At 49.2% G+C, this 16299-nt stretch overlaps 1 protein-coding gene across 6 annotated transcripts in view; it reads left to right on the forward strand.

Moving 5' to 3' along the window:
* The window catches only part of C2H4orf50 (chromosome 2 C4orf50 homolog), a 102290-nt gene that overhangs the window by 28873 nt on the left and 57118 nt on the right, over nt 1–16299 (forward strand). For 5 of the 6 annotated variants that reach the window (XM_032333793.1, XM_032333791.1, XM_032333796.1 and 2 more), the window contains 5 exons: nt 1004–1177; nt 5672–5728; nt 7921–8103; nt 13920–13968; nt 15501–15625. In XM_032333793.1, the coding sequence (XP_032189684.1) occupies nt 1004–1177; nt 5672–5728; nt 7921–8103; nt 13920–13968; nt 15501–15625 (588 nt within the window). Of the gene's footprint in view, nt 1–1003; nt 1178–5671; nt 5729–7920; nt 8104–13919; nt 14040–15500; nt 15626–16299 lie in introns of those variants that run through there. The other variant, XM_032333795.1, reaches the window with a different exon arrangement.

Consider the following 16299-nt stretch of genomic DNA (forward strand, 5'->3'; position numbering starts at 1 on the left):
AAGGGTGTTTATGATCGCCCCAATTACAGCAGCCAAATTTAGCATTCAGCATTCCTTAGAACGTATGCTTACTGTGATGTTTTCAACATTATTTCATAATATGGAAAAATGCTCCTGACATGGCATTGAGCAAGAAAAGCAGAATACCAAAGATATAGATGGTCTGTTAATTGTTCTTTAGAGAAAATCTATGTGTGTGTCTTTTTGTGTCTATATATTCTTGCCTGTGTGTGTATATGGACATTATTAAAAAATAAGACTTTAGAACCCAGAACCACTGGGGATAGGGGCATTGCTACTATTCAACTGAATACTACACCGCCTCTCCTTCACATCTTTCTGTCTTCCTGGAAATTCGCCATGACATCCGTATGAAACCCGCTCGTGTCTGAGCCCCAAAAGAGTGAGAGACCGTTTTGTACTGATTTAAGAAAAAGCATTTGGGGGAAAATGTACTATCCTCTGCTTTATATAAATGGAGGATGCTTTAATGTAATAAGCATCTAGTAATTGGATTTGAACCTGAAATTCCATTCATTATACCTTTTTTTAGCAGAGTGGTGACCGAAATCGATGGAGACAGATTCTGGAACGCCCTGCCATTTTGCATATTTTTGAAAAGATGTGCAAAAAGATATATATATATTGGAATATATATATATCTGAAAATCACATTCAGAATGTTATTCTGTGATTCCCCAGACCCTCCCAACACTGCCCCCCCCCAAAAAAACCCAGGATGGGCCACAGGCTCACATGTGCTCATGCATACAGGCATTGCAAAAAGACTGGAAAAAAAAATGTGTGGATAATAGCAGTGATTATTCTGGCTAATAGGACTTAGGGTGACTTCTGTTCCTTTATTTTCTAAAATTTTTGACTTGAGAAAAAAAATGTAAGCCAGAAGAAAAAAATTAAGAAGGAAAACATGTCCTTTTATTTGCTAAGGCAAATTACTTAGAAGCTAAGCTAAGCATTTCCATCGGATGGGTGATTTCCACAGCTGCGGGACCCAGAGGCAGACCCCCCGAAAGAGGACCTGAGGGTTCGTGTGGGGCAGCTCCAGCACCGGGTGTTGACCCTACAGTGCCAACTCAGAGACCAGACATCCGCCCACCGCCAGCTACAGGAGGCACTTGGGGAAGCCGCCCGCCTCCGGGAGCAGCTCCAGGGCCAGGTAGGCTGGAGCCCCGCTTCCTTTCCCGCCCGTAAATGAAATGGGCCCACACTCTAGGAAGCTTTTTGGTTTTTTTTGTTTGTTTGTTTTGTATTGTCTTTTAAGATTTTTAAAATTTATTTGAGAGAGTGAGTGAGCATGGGCGGTGGGAGGGAGAGGCAGAAGCGGACTCCTCGCTGAGCAGGGAGCGGGATGTGGGGCTCGATCTCAGGTCCCTAAGATCATGACCTCACCTGACTCAGGCATCCCTCTGGGAAGTTTTGAGGACTTGAATCAGGCCAGATCTCACCATTCCCAGCAGTTTGGTAGTATTTGTGAGATTTCCAAAGTAAAGACCAGTATGGGGAAGGAAGTGAGACCTGTAATCCCTCCACAAGCTAACATCTGCTCTATCTGAAACTAATATACATGGGTTTTTCTAGAAAGTCTAACTGGTTTTCACATCTTACATAATAAAAGCCCTTCCTCTGTAGTAGTGAAGTGAGAGCAATTTTATAAGAGCAGAGAGATCCTTGACAATGTGAAAGGTTCATTATCTTATCTGTGATGATGGAGATACGAACTTTCATGGTTGATGAAATTACTCAGAACTAAGCACACACACACACATACACACACACACACAGGACAAGCAGAATTGAGAAATCTGAGTAGGATTGGTAGATTGTTCCAATATAATCGACACTATAGGGTTGTAATATATTATAATTTTATAAAATGTTCCCCTTGGGGGAAACAGGGCAAAGGATACAAGGGATTTCTTTGTCTTATTTCTCATGACTGGATGTAGATCTATAATTATCTCATTTTTTTAAAAATGCAAAACAACAACAAAAAAGTCCTTCCTCACTTTGACCCCAACCCCTTCTGAGCACCAGTATTTTTTTTAACCCTATGTATTCACATTCGGTGAATGTGTGAATTTGTAGACATACATGAAATTATACCACAAAAAATAATCCACGTCTTGATTTTTTTCATTTAAAGTTTTTTTTTTAAAAAAAAAGATTAAAAAGATTTTATTTGTTTGTTTATTTGACAGAAAGAGAGGGAAAGAGATAACAAGAGAGCATGGGTGGGGAAGAGAGGGAGAAGCAGGCTCCCTGCTGAGCAGGGAGCATGACATGGAGCCCCATCTCAGGACTCTGACATCATGACCTGAGCCAAAAGCAGATGCCTGAGTGAGCCACCCAGGCACCCTGTTCGTTTCCTCATTTAATAGAAAATCTTGGTGCTATTTCCATATTAACACATACAAAGGACCTCATTTTAAAAAAATCCATTATTATTTTATCGTAAGGCCAAACCATAACTTAATCAATTCTTTGTTTATGGAAATCCACATTGTTTCTGTTTCTTTGCTTTACAAACAAAGCTTAGTGAGTGTTTCTGTATCTCTTGACTTGGGATATGTTTCTGCTACATATTCAAGGGGTAAAATTCTAGCAAAGTAATTACTGGGTCAAAAGAGAGGTATGCAGTTAACTTTGATACAGAAGGGCAAGTAACCCTCCAAAGTCAGCGCTCATTTATGCTTCCGCCAGGAATAAATGAGTGTATGTGTTCACCCACACTTGTTACCCAGAATGTTATCACTTCCATGTTTTTGACAAGCTGATGGATGAAAAACACACCATCAACATGGTGACGTCATCTCTGGCTCCTTTCCCGTGTGTTCTTTGTATAACCAGATACACTATACTTAGAGTTTCATGTCTGTTGCCTCCTAAACCTTGGGCCCAGTATTTTTTTTTTTTTTTTTGCCTGTGCAGTAATCTATTGGGTGGAAGTGACTTTCATTCACCTGTTGTTGGATCTGTGATTATTACCATTAATATATATATTCCTGTTTATATGCAAGAGCTCAGAGAACTGGGATTACTGGCCCAGAGTGGGGTCGTGATGGTTCTTAATCCATATTACAGAAAGCCTTCCCAGCGCTGATATCACTTCCAAAGCCCAGGCAGTGAACAGGGAATGTTCCTCGCTGTTCCCTCCTTGTGTAGCAAGGAAGCTAGTAGGACTTTTTTTCTCCTGTCACTGATCTGTGAAGCATATACTTCCATTTGCATATGCAGGAACTTTTTACCATATCTAGTATCTTTTATAGTCTGTTTTTCATAGTTTTCAATGTTTTTTTTCTTTCTGCTCTTCAGTTTGGGTGTTTTTTTCTAACCCATCTTCCAGTGAATACTCTTCAGGAAGTCAGATTTACTCATAAACTCATTATTTTTGTTCTTAATTTTAGGTATTGTGTTTTACAGTCCTAGAATTTCCATTTAGTTCTATTTTTTTTTAAAGATTGTATTTATTTACTTGAGAGAGAGAGTGAGAGAGAGAAAGCGCAAGCGGGGGGTGGGGGCGGGTAGCAGCAGAGGGAAAGGGAGAAGCTGACGCTCCCCGAGTAGGGAACATGATGATTCCAGGACCCCGAGTTCATGACCTGAGCCAAAGGCAGACGCTTAACTGACTGAGCCACCCAGAAGCCCCTCCGTTTGTGTCCTTCTAATTTTTATTTTATTTTAGCTGTTTTCCTGTTTTGTTTTTGAAAGAGAGAGAGAGCACAAGCAGGAGGGAGGGGTGAGGCAGAGGGAGAAGGAAAAGGAGAATCAGACTCTTTGTTGAGCACAGAGCCTGACACAGGGCTCAGTCCCTGAGATCTCCTGAGATCAGGACCTGAGCCAAAATCAAGAGTCAGACACTTAACTCACGGGGCCACCCAGGCACTCCCCCTAGACCCTGGCCATTGGGTTCTTTTTTGCTAGCTTTCCATTCTCTGATGAAATTCTTGTCATAGGACAATGGGGCACTTCAACCTTGAGGTCGGTCTCCGATAGCTCTGTTCTTCAGTCCCAGCAGCATGGACAGATGCCCCAGACTCTCCACGAGCACAGGGACCTTCACGCCCTTCTGTGTGGGATTGAGCATCTCAGCAGGCATGAGGTGCTGGCTCCGTGTGCTTTGCTTTGCCTTTCTCCAGTGGCCGATGGTGTTGAGCATCTTTTCACAGGCTTCCTGGTCATTCATCTATCTTCCACTGGACAAACGACCATTCAGTGTCTTTTGTCCATTTTGCAACTGGGTGGTTTATTTCTTTGTTGTTGAGATGAAGAGTCTGTATATGTTCTAGATACAAGTCCCGTATTAGATATGTGGCTGGCAAATATTCCCTCCCATCTGTTGTCTTTTCATTTTCTTCTCATTCACTTTTTCCTTGCAAACACCCCAGCACACAGGGCGCAGCCACATTCACGCTGTTGCCTAAAACGACGGAGGCAGGAGGTTGACTCCAAGCCTGCAAATGTTACTGAGTGCCTTTTGAATAGAAGACTGTCTGCTTGGAGCTGGCATTTTACACTTTGAATACATTCCAAAAGGTACGCCAAAAGAGCCATATAGGAGTGTTTGTGAAGCCTTGTTTGGAAAGCAAAGAAACAGTATACACTTTCATAAAGCATGGGTTCAATAGGTTACCTTTCAGCCTTATGCTGAAATAATATGCAAGATTTTAAGTGGATGTGATCAGTTTGTATGTATTGACATAGAAATAACACCTGGACTGTAAATTCAGTGACAAAACTGAGACGTAAAACATTTGAATAGTGTCATTTCCTAGGTATGTATACGTACGTCGGCATTCTGGTCGTGAATAGGCAGGGTTGAGACCTGCGTGAGAGATCAGAAGAGGTTGGCAAGAGGAAGAAGGATTTTTATTTGTGTCGCTTTCTCGTTCTGACTACAAAGGGAACAAGAGGGGGAAGGAGAAGGACTTCAAGACCAGCTGTCCTATTCTCTCTTGGGATTTGGTGGGTCAGCAATTCAGACGGGACTTGGCTGGGCAGTTGTGCTCCACCGAGCATCAGTGGGGAAGACTCACTGGCGTTCAGCGGGGTGTGGGGCCCGGCTGGAAGGTCCAGGGCTTCTTCACTGACATGCGCACGCCAGACAGTAATAACGGTTCACATTCCGTGAGCGTTAAGCGGGTATTCTAAGCACTTTACAGGAAACGATTCACAGCGTCCTTGCTATAATCCTCACTCATTGGGTAGACGCTAATATTACCCCCACTTTACAGATGAGAAGACCGAGGCAGAGAGAGAAGTGATTTGTACAAGGTCACAGTTCTAGCGAGGGGCGCTGAGCCAGTATTGGGACCCAGGGTATTGGGCTCGGATACCAGGAGGTTTAAAAACACGGCACCAGAAGACTCTGGCATTTCTGCAAGGTATATCTGGGAACACTTCCTGCCTAAATGAAGAGGCAACAGAGGTGGTCCCACAGCCACCGTCTGGCAGAGCTCAGAGCATCCTTCCTCCTCTGGTCTTGCAAAGCCGGGGATGGGAAAGGTCCCTGTGCCTCACTGACTAGCCCATGTGGGAAAAGAGGGGACTAGAGCTAACCTCTCTGAGCCCAGCTTGCCTGGGGAGATGCTGGTGGTGTAAACGGCAGGGGGTGTGGGACACAGCCTTCTCACACATGTTGGTTCTCTTTCAGCTTGATGAGCTTCAGAAAAAGCAACACGAGGCCAATTTCGCTGTGGCTCCTTTAAAGGTACTATGTCTGCGAGATCAGTATGAAATGTCTCTTCTAAACAAACAGAGTTCATATTTCCCCATTCTAGATCTTCAGTCCATCTTTATTATTTTACAAAAAGCATATATACACACGGGAAAGAAGAGAAATATCACCCCCAAATTCCCATTCAAGTCTAGAGTTTTTGTGTATTTTCTTCTGGTATACTTTACATGTGTCTGAGATCCCACCACATCTGTGGTGTCTGTGTCCTGCTTTTCCTGCTGGAGAATAATCCAGGAAGGCTGTCCTTGTCTGTCCCAAGCCCCAAATCAGCTGTTCATGCTGGAGAACGAAACACCAAATGCTGTAGTTCATAAAGCTGCCGGGGCCCTTGCTCTATCCATGGTCAGGTCTGTCTGTCCATCTTCCCCTCTCCCGCCCTCTTTTGCCTTCTTATATATAAATATTATGATGCACACGTTTTATTAGAAGAGTTTTCCCTACAGAGCCTGACATGTCTTTAGGACAGATTCCCAGAAGTAGCCCTCATGGCCCAAATGTTCTTTGCCATTCGGACGTGTCATTTGCTGGAAACCTCCGATACGGCACCCGAATTTGGGAAGGGCACCTGGAGGGCCTGCCCTTTTCTGTCCAGTCTCTGGGTGGGGTACAGAGGGGCCCTGGCCCCACTGACTCACCAGCCCCACCCATGCTGGGTCCTTGGTTTCCTTAGATGGTAACTCAGAATTGTGAGCCACGCCATCCGTCAAGCCCTTCTCCCTCCCAGTGCTCCCACATCTGTCAGAGGCTCGGGTCTACTACGGTTGTGATGTGGCGTGACATTCATTCCCACTCAAAGCTTGTTCTGACACCCCGTGGATGTCAGCAGTGGAAACAGCAACCCTAACGCCCTATGAAAATGTGACGCTTCTGCGCTCCGCCCTCTTTTTTTTTTTTTTTAATCATTTCCTTGTACCTTTTACTTAAACAAAGACCATAATCCTTTGTAAACTACAAAGGCTGCCATATGCCAGGGACTCCACACAGTTTGTTCTAAGGTCTATGAGCAACATGGCAGGAAAGGGGCACGTGAGCCCCACTTTACAGATGGGGAAAACTGAGGCTCACAAGGGAAGTGACCTGCCTATAGTCACACAGAGCTACTTGGTAGCAGAGCCATGATTTGAATGCACTTCTGTCTGATGCCAAAGGCTCCCCTCAGCCATATGGTCCCTCCAGGAGGTCATGAAGAGCCCAGTAAAGTCACTGTCACCACAAACAAGGCCTTATAGGGGGAGCTGCAGTTACTATGTTCAGCTGATGCAGGCCAAATGCACGAGGCCCTGATGTTTTGGGGTGGTGTGGTCCAGGGGACCTGGGGAGCCCTACCCAAGGGTGCTGAGACCCCCAACCTCCAAGTCAGGGCCCCCTCTGCCTTGCCTTCTTGCCCAAATGGGGCGCCTAAGGACCACTGCCTGGGGGATGTGCCCAAGCCTCAGGGCAGGAAGTCTTGGCAGGAAAGCATCATCACCTCCTCTTCTGATGGAGCAGAGCACACCCCAGAAGGGACAGAGACTCACTTGGGGCCACTCTTGAATGACGAGAGTCTGTCACCCCCTCCAGACATGCACAGATGTGGGAGGTCATTTCATGGTGGAAGAAGGGTCACTCACTCATACCATCCATGTAACAAATCCTTCCCAAGGGCCATGCTGTCCCCAGTGATGGCCCAGCGATGGCCCAGGGATTCAGGGCAGTGTCACCCTGACCTCAAAGAGCTCCCAAGCTACGTGGGAGACAGACCTACAAGTATAATATCAACTGTTGGGATAGAAGGAGCTGGGAGCCAGACAGAGAGGGACACCAGCCCCTTCTATTCTGGTGCCCTAAATTATGCCCATCGTACAGATGAGCAAGTCAAGGTCTAGAGAGAAGCTTGGTCATAGCTGGTCAGTGGCGGAGTCCACACTCTTGAACCCCTGATCCTGAACTCCATATCCAGAGAGCAGTGGGGAGTCCCAGGGGGTGCAGCAGTGTGGTGACTTTTTTCAAAGCAGTTTCTGGCTTGTGGGCGCAGGAGGAATTGCAGGGAGAGGGTTGAGCCCAGGCTGTGCTGGGGAATGCAGAGCAGGAATGTGATGCCCCAAGCCCAGCCCAACCGCTTAGCCCCGGAGGGTGTCCTGCATTGGTGGACCTACCTGGCTATGTCTCCACTCCCACCCTTTCAGGCCAAGCTGGCTTCCCTGGTCCAGAAGTGCCGGGAGAGGAACCACCTGATCACGCACCTGCTTCGGGAGCTGCGCAGACACGGGCTGGAGGACCAGCTGCTCTCTGAGATGGCACAGACCATGGTGGACGACGTGGCACTGGCCGAGTATGCAGCCACCTTCCCGGCTTCGGGGCTCCCTGAGGTAGTTCTACAGACACCGCTGTCCCTCTTCTGGTGGGAGCTGTGGGGCTATGAGCTTCCTGCCCACCTGCCTGAGCTGAACTGTTCCTCCTTCCCTCTGCCCACTGATCCCACCCAGAACGCGCCCAAGACTCCTGCTCTGTGGTGGCACCTATGCTCCCAGTGGGTGCAGGAGGCTGATCTGGGTGTCCTTACCCTTAAAGGCCTCACAGCCCGGGGCCGGGGACAGACACACAAATAGCGTCAGTTCAGGGTCCTGCATGCACTGGGCGGTTTCTTCCACCAGGTGGTGCTTTCATGTGTGCCCCAGGGCCTTAGCACTCACCACTTTCCCTGGCAGGATTCTGGTCTGTCCCGCAGCCTTCAAGACACAGCTCAAGCGTGACCTTGTCCAGGGAGACTTCCCTGGGTCCCGCTGAACACAGAGGTCACCACATCCTCTGCCCTCTGTGGCATGTCAGAGGGAGTTTCCCCTGCTGTTGTAGGAGCTTTGCCAGCTCTTCTTCAGCAACTTCATAACCATCTCTGGCTTCCTAGTGCCTGGACCAGAGAAGTTGCTCAGGGAATACTTGTGCATGAATGAAATCAGGAGCTAACTGAATGAGGATCTCCTCTCCTAACTGCCATCCGAAGAGGAAATTGAGGTTCAGAGAGGTTGGAAGGCTCACTCAAGGTCACGCTACCCCTAGGCAGTGTGCATGGTCATTGATGCCAGTTCTCACCCAGCTCTGGCCCTGAACAGCAGCACCTGGGGTCTCTGTGCCTGGTACAGTGGGTGCTCAGCTGAGGCTGTCCCCCATCCCCCTCACATATAGGCAGGCACACAACCTCATTCCTGGGGAGCAGCCAGCAACACCCCCAACAAACGCAGCTCCTGCTGTAGACATAGCCGGCCCTGATTTCCACACTCCCCCTAGGCAACTTAACACCAGCTCTGTTCCTCCACTCCTTGGCCCTTCCCAGCCCAACTCTGCAAGTCCCACCTTCTCTGTCCCTTCTGTTCCCCAGCAGCCGTCAGAAGCCCCCTCGTCCCAGCCAGCCACTGTACAGCCCAGGAAGTGAAGTCCTGGAGACTCAGGGCCACACGGTGACTTGGTTCAGAACCAGAATTTGAGTCCAGAGTCCCAGACTCCCAGTCCTGTGCTCATCTCTTTGCACGAATGCTCAAGTCTCTTCAGAGCCAGCATAGGGCTGAGGAAAGAAGTCAGTGGCTTGTTGAGATGCTTGGCACAGTCTCTGTGTTGACCAAAGCAGGAGGAAAAGCAGAGTTCCAGGGTATGGGATGTAGTAGGTGTCACATGCGAGGGCCAGTTGGCTATGTGCTGAGGGGACCTCATAGTGGTGGGAGCCCCACCCTCCAAGAGCTGCTTTGAAACTTAGAACTGAAATGTTCTCTGGGATCGGATAGGCTGACTTACAATGACCAAATTCATAGAGACTGATGTATAAACCTGACCACTAATTTATCAGTTTCCTGTGAGAACTAGAACCATATGCAGGCTGATATACTGGATGGATGGATGAAAAAAAATGTCAGCATGTATTTCTTCCCTGAAATGGTGGAGTTGTCTGGAATTTCATTCATTCATTCCTCTGTTCATTTGTTAGTCATTAAACGTTTACAATCAGAATCTCTTTCTGGAGACTGGGATGAGAACAAGGAGAATTAATGGTACCATCAGCCTGCGTCATTCATTTCCTGTAAGGATGTGCTCCCAGGGCCTGGACATGACTCCCACTGGGCCAGGGTGTCTCCCCGAGACCTGTTGAGAGCCATGGCTAGTTAGAAGCTTCTACTGTTCTGAAGTGGCTTTGAATCTGCCCTGACTCATTTTGCATTACTTTACAATTCTGCTCTCCAAGAACACTCCCCCATTTTCATGATTGGGTGGGGTAGTGGGGCGCCTCACTCTTTCATGTGCAAACCAGAAAATCCACAGATACCTAGCACCCACTGCCATGCCCCAGGCCTGGTGCCAAGCGCTGGGCAGAAACGGTGAAGCGGGCAGACCATTACATGCTCCGAGCCTCAGTTTTGCCTTCTGTAAATTGGGAACAGTACAGCCTATGTGCCAGAGTTGACCTGAAGACAGATAATCTGTTAAACACCCCATGCAGGGGATTCCACTGGGTAGGAACCTGGTCCTTGCATGGGCAGCTGTCAAGAGGGCACACCCTGGAGTCAGGAAGCTCCGCCACTGCCTGGCTGTATGGCCTTGGTGGGGGGACGCTAAGGTGTACCCCTTACGGTGCATGGACACTTCCCCTGTGCTTCATGGAGCTCACTCAGAGGGTCCTCCTGCAGGGAAGGAACCTCACTGCCCCTTACTCAGTTAGGAAAACTGAGGCTCAGAGGTTCTAAGTCTGGCTGAAAGACACACATCTCTGGGTGGTTTTCTAGCTTGGGCTTCTCGGTGTGAAGCAGCTTGGCTGAGTCAGCTGGCCTTTGAGCCCAGCAGGGGGCTTCTGGGCCCATCCACTGCAATGATGAGCCTGTGGGAAGGGCAGTGTAGTGGGTGCACATGCGTTATTGGGGATCTGGGCCGCAGCTCGGGGTTGGGCTCATCCCATGTCCTCAGGGAATTGGTCCCTCGTGTTGCTGGATGGCCAACCCCCAGGGTGCAGCCTCTAGGCAGTGACGTGTCTAAGAACCCAAGGGTGGTGCTCCAGGCAGGCTGGAGGTGCTGGGCGCTGAGGGGAGCAGGAGTGGGAGACTGGAGTGGGTGGGAGATCACCTGTACTTCATTTCTGAGTGAGCGAGGAGCCAGCGTCGGTGTCGGAGCAAGGTCCTTGTGCTTCTGGATGGTGGATGTCACAGGCACGTGGGCTGTGGGTGCCACGCAGGCTGTGCACGTGGCAGCTCATTTAGTTCAACAGTCGGTGACTTGGGCCGTGAGAACTGAGGGCCAGGCAGCTGAGCAGGGCCTTGGGAGGGCACCGAGGCCCTTGAGGGGGTAGTGGCAGTTCCTCCTGCTGGGCAGCTAGGCAGGAGGTGGGCTTTGCGGACACCAACTCTCATTTCAGAGAACACAGGTGGAATTTCCGATGCTGGTTGTGGACCCTGCCTTGCAGCCTGGGAGCCCTGCCCAGCTGGCTGGGGAGTCATGGATGGGCTCAGGGGGATTTTCCAGAGCAGAGGGAGCAGTGAGGCTGGGCATCGGGGCCGTCTGATGTGCCAATGGTGGCCTTGTGGAAACATCCCTGGGAGGGGCTGGACCCTGGAGACTCAGGTTGTCTGGCCCCTGCCTGGGGAAGGAGACCCACCCTGACCCCAGACATCCAAGGGAGGATGGGCTGCCATTCGTTTATTCACTGGGCATGGTGATGACAGCCAAGACTCAGCCCTCCCTGGCACTAGCATGTTCTATGGGTTAGCTCACTTCATCCTCTCAAAGCCTGCTTTATCAGTGGGGAAGCAAGGCCCAGGGCAGTCAAAGAGCTGTGCAGGGTCACACGTGGGGCCAGCAGGCTGGGGTTCATTGCTATGTCTGTCTACTCTCCTGCTCTTGGAGGAGGGGCTCACACCTGCAGTAGGTCCCTCAGGTCAGTATGCACCGCCTGTCGAGTTGATTTCCTCACACTGGTGGGGCGGGTGATGGATGGGAAGCCTTGGCCCTCTGAGCACCTGTGCCTTTTCCTCGGGGCTATGTGTAAGTCTCAGTCAACTGGGGCAGCTATAACAGAATCTGATAGGTGGGGGCTCTCAGTTTTGGAGCCTGGAATTCAGAGCTGAAAGTGCAGCTGGACAGGGACTGGTCAGGGGAGTGGGGGGCGTCATCTGGACTGTAGCCTCAAGAAGATGGAGGTCACCAGGGCAAGGGGCAAGGGAGCTGCTTGTTTCCCTTCCTCTTGCCCGGCTTGTTCCTCTTCCCTCCACCTTCTGGAAAAAGCTTGCTTTCCTCTGGGTATTGTCAATGAGCTCTATATATGGGCCTTCCGAAATGGATGTCGCCTTAAAAAGAAGCAGTGAGACTCGGAGTCCTAAACTCCCCTAATTCATTAAATCAACGACCCCAGGCTTGGGCCTCCAAGGATCCAGGCAATTATTTTCTCTTTAGCTTTTGCTTTTTATGAAGTTTAGAACATTCCCCCAAAAGTTTTCATGGAGAGAGAGGCAGGGGGAGCGGAGCACATAGGGTGAATTTTTGTACCCTGAGTGGGCGGGGTGAGTGGAACATTCAGTAGCCATCCATTCTCACTGTATTCCAACAAAACCCCACACAGGACATAGTAGTGAGTCCATTCTACAGATGGACACAGCAAGGCTCTGGAGTTCCACTAACTTGGCCAAGATCCTGGGCTTGGTGAGAGGCAGAACCAGGATTCAGCCTGAGAGTGCCTGGCTCTCAGCCTCCCCGGGCTGGTGGGAAACACGAGGAGTGGGGAGCAGGGGAGGGTCTCTAGAACCCTAATCACATGCTGAATACAGTGCCACGTGGAAGCCAGTGGGACGGGTCTGAGGCTGCTCTGGATATGAAGGTCAAGGAAACCTCATTCTCATGTTGAAGGAGTTTACGTCGAACGAGACACACTCTAAAACCGGGAGCAAGGGGAAGCATGCATTTGGAGCACTGGCAGTGAGCAGAGGAGAGACACTTGATGGGGAAGAGGCTTCCTGGAGGAGGAGACACACACGTCAGGCTTGGAAGGATATAGAGGGTTTGGGATAGTTGGAAGGACGGAGTGAAGGCGCTTGAGGCCCGGAGATCTGCATGCAGGAGGGCACAGAGGTGTGAACAGTGAAGGTGCTGGAAGACACAGTGTTTCCAGGGGTGTAAGTGCCAAGCGCTAAGAGGAGACAGCAAGCGTGCACAGTACAGAAGACTCCAGTAAGTGTGGTGTGGGTTATGGTCCAGCCACAGTCTGTGCCCTTGGGCATTAGTCCCTGGACTCATCAATCCCCCTTAGAGGTGACAAATGGCCCAGTTGTCACAGCACAGCACATGGAGGGGCCAGTGGCTGAACTCTGCCAGGTAGAGTCAGGGAAGCCTTCATACAGCAGGGGACATTAGAATGAGGTCGTGACACTCACATAGAAGGTCACCAAAGAAAGAGAGGGAGAGAGAGGGCAAGCGCTGGGGTCCTCAGGCAGACGCCCAGCCTATATGACTGCTTGGTGGACACGGTATTGGGGGAAAGAAGGTATCCCAGTGACATGGCATGCAGGGCCCCTGGTTCACAAGAAACAGCCAGAAGGAGGCACGCTCTGGGCCGCTGGTCTGAAATCTGACCCACCTTGAAGGCCAGCACTGATCTTGTGGAACCAGTCAGGGGTTGCCTGGCCAACTAGCCAAGCTGCTATTGCCACCTCACCTCTTATCAGCCCCGTGTGGTCATGGGATCCAGGAGGGTCACCACTCAGTCGATGGGGTGGTGCAGGGGACTCAGGTTCAAGCCTGACCTGAATTTCTGGGCGCCTAAGCCTGGGATCCCAAGGGGTAGCTCAGCAATCAGTTTGTGCAAGGTGTTGGCGGGACCTCTTGGAGAAAGAGTATTTTTCTTGGAAACTCTGCCATCCAGCTGCCCTCCTTTTTTCCACTTTCAACAGCACTTTCTAAAACACATTAATCACAGGCTCTGTTTGGAGAATTAATTCGGGTATAAGAAATGCAATCGTTTTCCTGCACCTGTCTTCCCTTAGAGCGAATCCTCCTCCTTTGTGGGTCACAGGGAGAGGAGGGATGGGTGGATCTGGCCAGACAATGTGTTTTCTGCAGGGAGGGGTGAGTGGCCTGTTTCATTCCAGTCATGGCCACCTGCATGAGGCTTTTTCTCCTGAGCCGTTCAGAATAACTGCTGAGATGTCTTTTCTTCCAGACCAGCCACCAACTGGTTGTTGAGCCCGAGAAGGCAGCTGCTGTAAGAGGTCAGTGCGATACTCAATTAGGAATATCTGTGTGCTCTGACATGGTCCAAGTCAGCAGGACAATCTGACAGGTGGGCCAGGGTCCAGTGTGGACCCTGAAGAATGGGAGCCTGCTTTCTCCCCCCTCTCCTTCCCCACTTGGCCCTGCGTTCTCACTTCATGATATAAGCGGAACACAGGAGGAAAAATACCACCTCTGCAGAAGTGGCCCAGTTCCTCAGCCCTGTAGTTTCACTCCTGGAAATTCATCCTAAGCAACTAATTCTCTGTGCGGAAAAGCTCAGTGGACAGGTGTATTCATGCCAGCACGTTTCTAATAATGAAAAACTGGTGGTGGTCGGGGGAGGCGTTCTCCAGCATTGTTAATTAGCCCGTAGACTCTGCAAAATATTGATCACTAAAATCATGCCGCTAAGCATCGTGTGATACCATAGAAATGATGATATTCTCCGTATTTTTAAAAGGGAGGGCGTGAAATGTTTGGGATGGTTACACAGATAAAGCTGGATAAGCACATCTTATGGGCTTATAAGTGGATGATTGGCAACTTATATTAGCAGATAAACTCAAATTCTAATGGAGGTTACTTAGAAAGATGGTAACAGGGTGATTGCTTGTGTTCTGTTATTTTTATTATGAAAAAGGAAATTAAGATGCTACCTGGGGAAGGCAGAATTTCCCTGGTTAAGTGCAGTGTGCTTCCAACATGGGGGAAGGGAGGCCATCAAAGGATTTGTTTAAGTTTATGTTCATATCGGGGGCTCAGTAGGTACTAGAAGAAAGTCTGGATGGTGTTGACTTTAGGCAGCTGCTCACCTAACAATTCCCTCACTGTACTTACAGCTGTGTAATCTTGGATGAGTTAATTAAGCTCTCTGAGCCCCAGAGTCTTATCTTCTAAAGAAGGATGATAGGGCCTTTCTCAGGACTGTCTAGGGCCTGACCCCAAAAGAGAGATATTGCTCTGTCTTTGTGTGGTCAGGCTGGGCCTGTCCTCCTGTACCTTCCCCTCCTATCCTTGCAGTCTGAGTGGACATCTCTTTTCACAGCCGGAAGAACATAAATTCCACTTGGTCCTGTATCTGCCACTATTTTATACCAGTGCCCTTCCTTTTCTGGGCTCAGCTTCCTCACCTTTAAAAGAAGGAGATGTGACAGATTGATTGGGTTACCTGTGCATTCAACATTTCTGGAAGGCTGCCATGTACCAGACCCCCACTAGGTGTTGCAGGGTTCACAAAGATGGGTTGGCTTGCAGAGGTGGTGGTCCCTGTGTTGGATGAGCTGGCAGCTGGGAGGGAAAGCTGAGACAGGCAGTCAGTTTTCTAGGATGCCCATGACCATGGTGGGACCATCAGAGGGGTATGGATGAAGCATGTGAGGGTTCGAGGAAACGCAAGAGGGCCTCTGCCATGGGATTTGGGGAGCTTGGAATGACAGAGACTGGGAAAGGTTATTCCAAGGCTCAGGAACTTGCTGATTTTTAAAATAGATTTCTGGATTGAGGCTTAACTGAGAATACTCTCTTCTAGCTCAGAAATACCACCTGAATCCCCAAATGGACAGTGTCCTCATCCAAAGACCTCTGCATTCAGAGCCCTGGCCTGTTCCCAAGGCTGAGTGGCCAGCACAGACGGCTCGACTGCATTCTCTGAAGGTGAGAGCACATCAGTCATCTAATTTCTTAGATCAGCTTTTTTATTAAAAATATAACACACATATGGAAAAGGACTCAACTTGTAAGTATACAGATCAATGAACTATCATGGAGTAATACCCAAAAAGCCATTACGTGGTTGAAAGCTGGAAAATGCCCAGCCCCACAGAGAGAGACCCCTTGGTCTCCCCTCCCAGTCTCTGTCTATTGTTTCTTTTTTTAATTTGTGGGTTTGGTCAAGTCCCATGTTCTGTGCCTGGTTATTTTTCATCGAGTGCTGGACATCATGTATGAAAAGTTAAAGACATCATTTGAGGTTCTGCTTGATACTGTCTTCCTCCAGAAAGGATTTCCTTTTGCTTGTGACAGGTATGATGCCAGGACAGAGACCATTCCTCATGTCACAACTGGTTCAGAGATGAGTTTCAGAATTTGCAAGGTCTGCTTTCCTTCCTGTTCACTCTTACTCCTTGGGCATAGCCTTTTGGGGGTCCCGACCAGAAGCCTGTGGTGTTTATCAGCATTTTTCATCCTTGGCCCTTGTCAGTCCCATGAGGCTCTCAAAAGCTCCACTTAGCCTTCTGCCTCTCAGCCACTGGCTCTGCCCTCACCTGGAGGGAAATACACGGCCATGCCCCCTACTCCTGGATTGTCTCCTTGTTTTCCATTTTAGT

This window comes from Mustela erminea, chromosome 2 (assembly GCF_009829155.1).
Source record: "Mustela erminea isolate mMusErm1 chromosome 2, mMusErm1.Pri, whole genome shotgun sequence".
NCBI classification, from domain to species: Eukaryota; Metazoa; Chordata; class Mammalia; order Carnivora; family Mustelidae; genus Mustela; species Mustela erminea.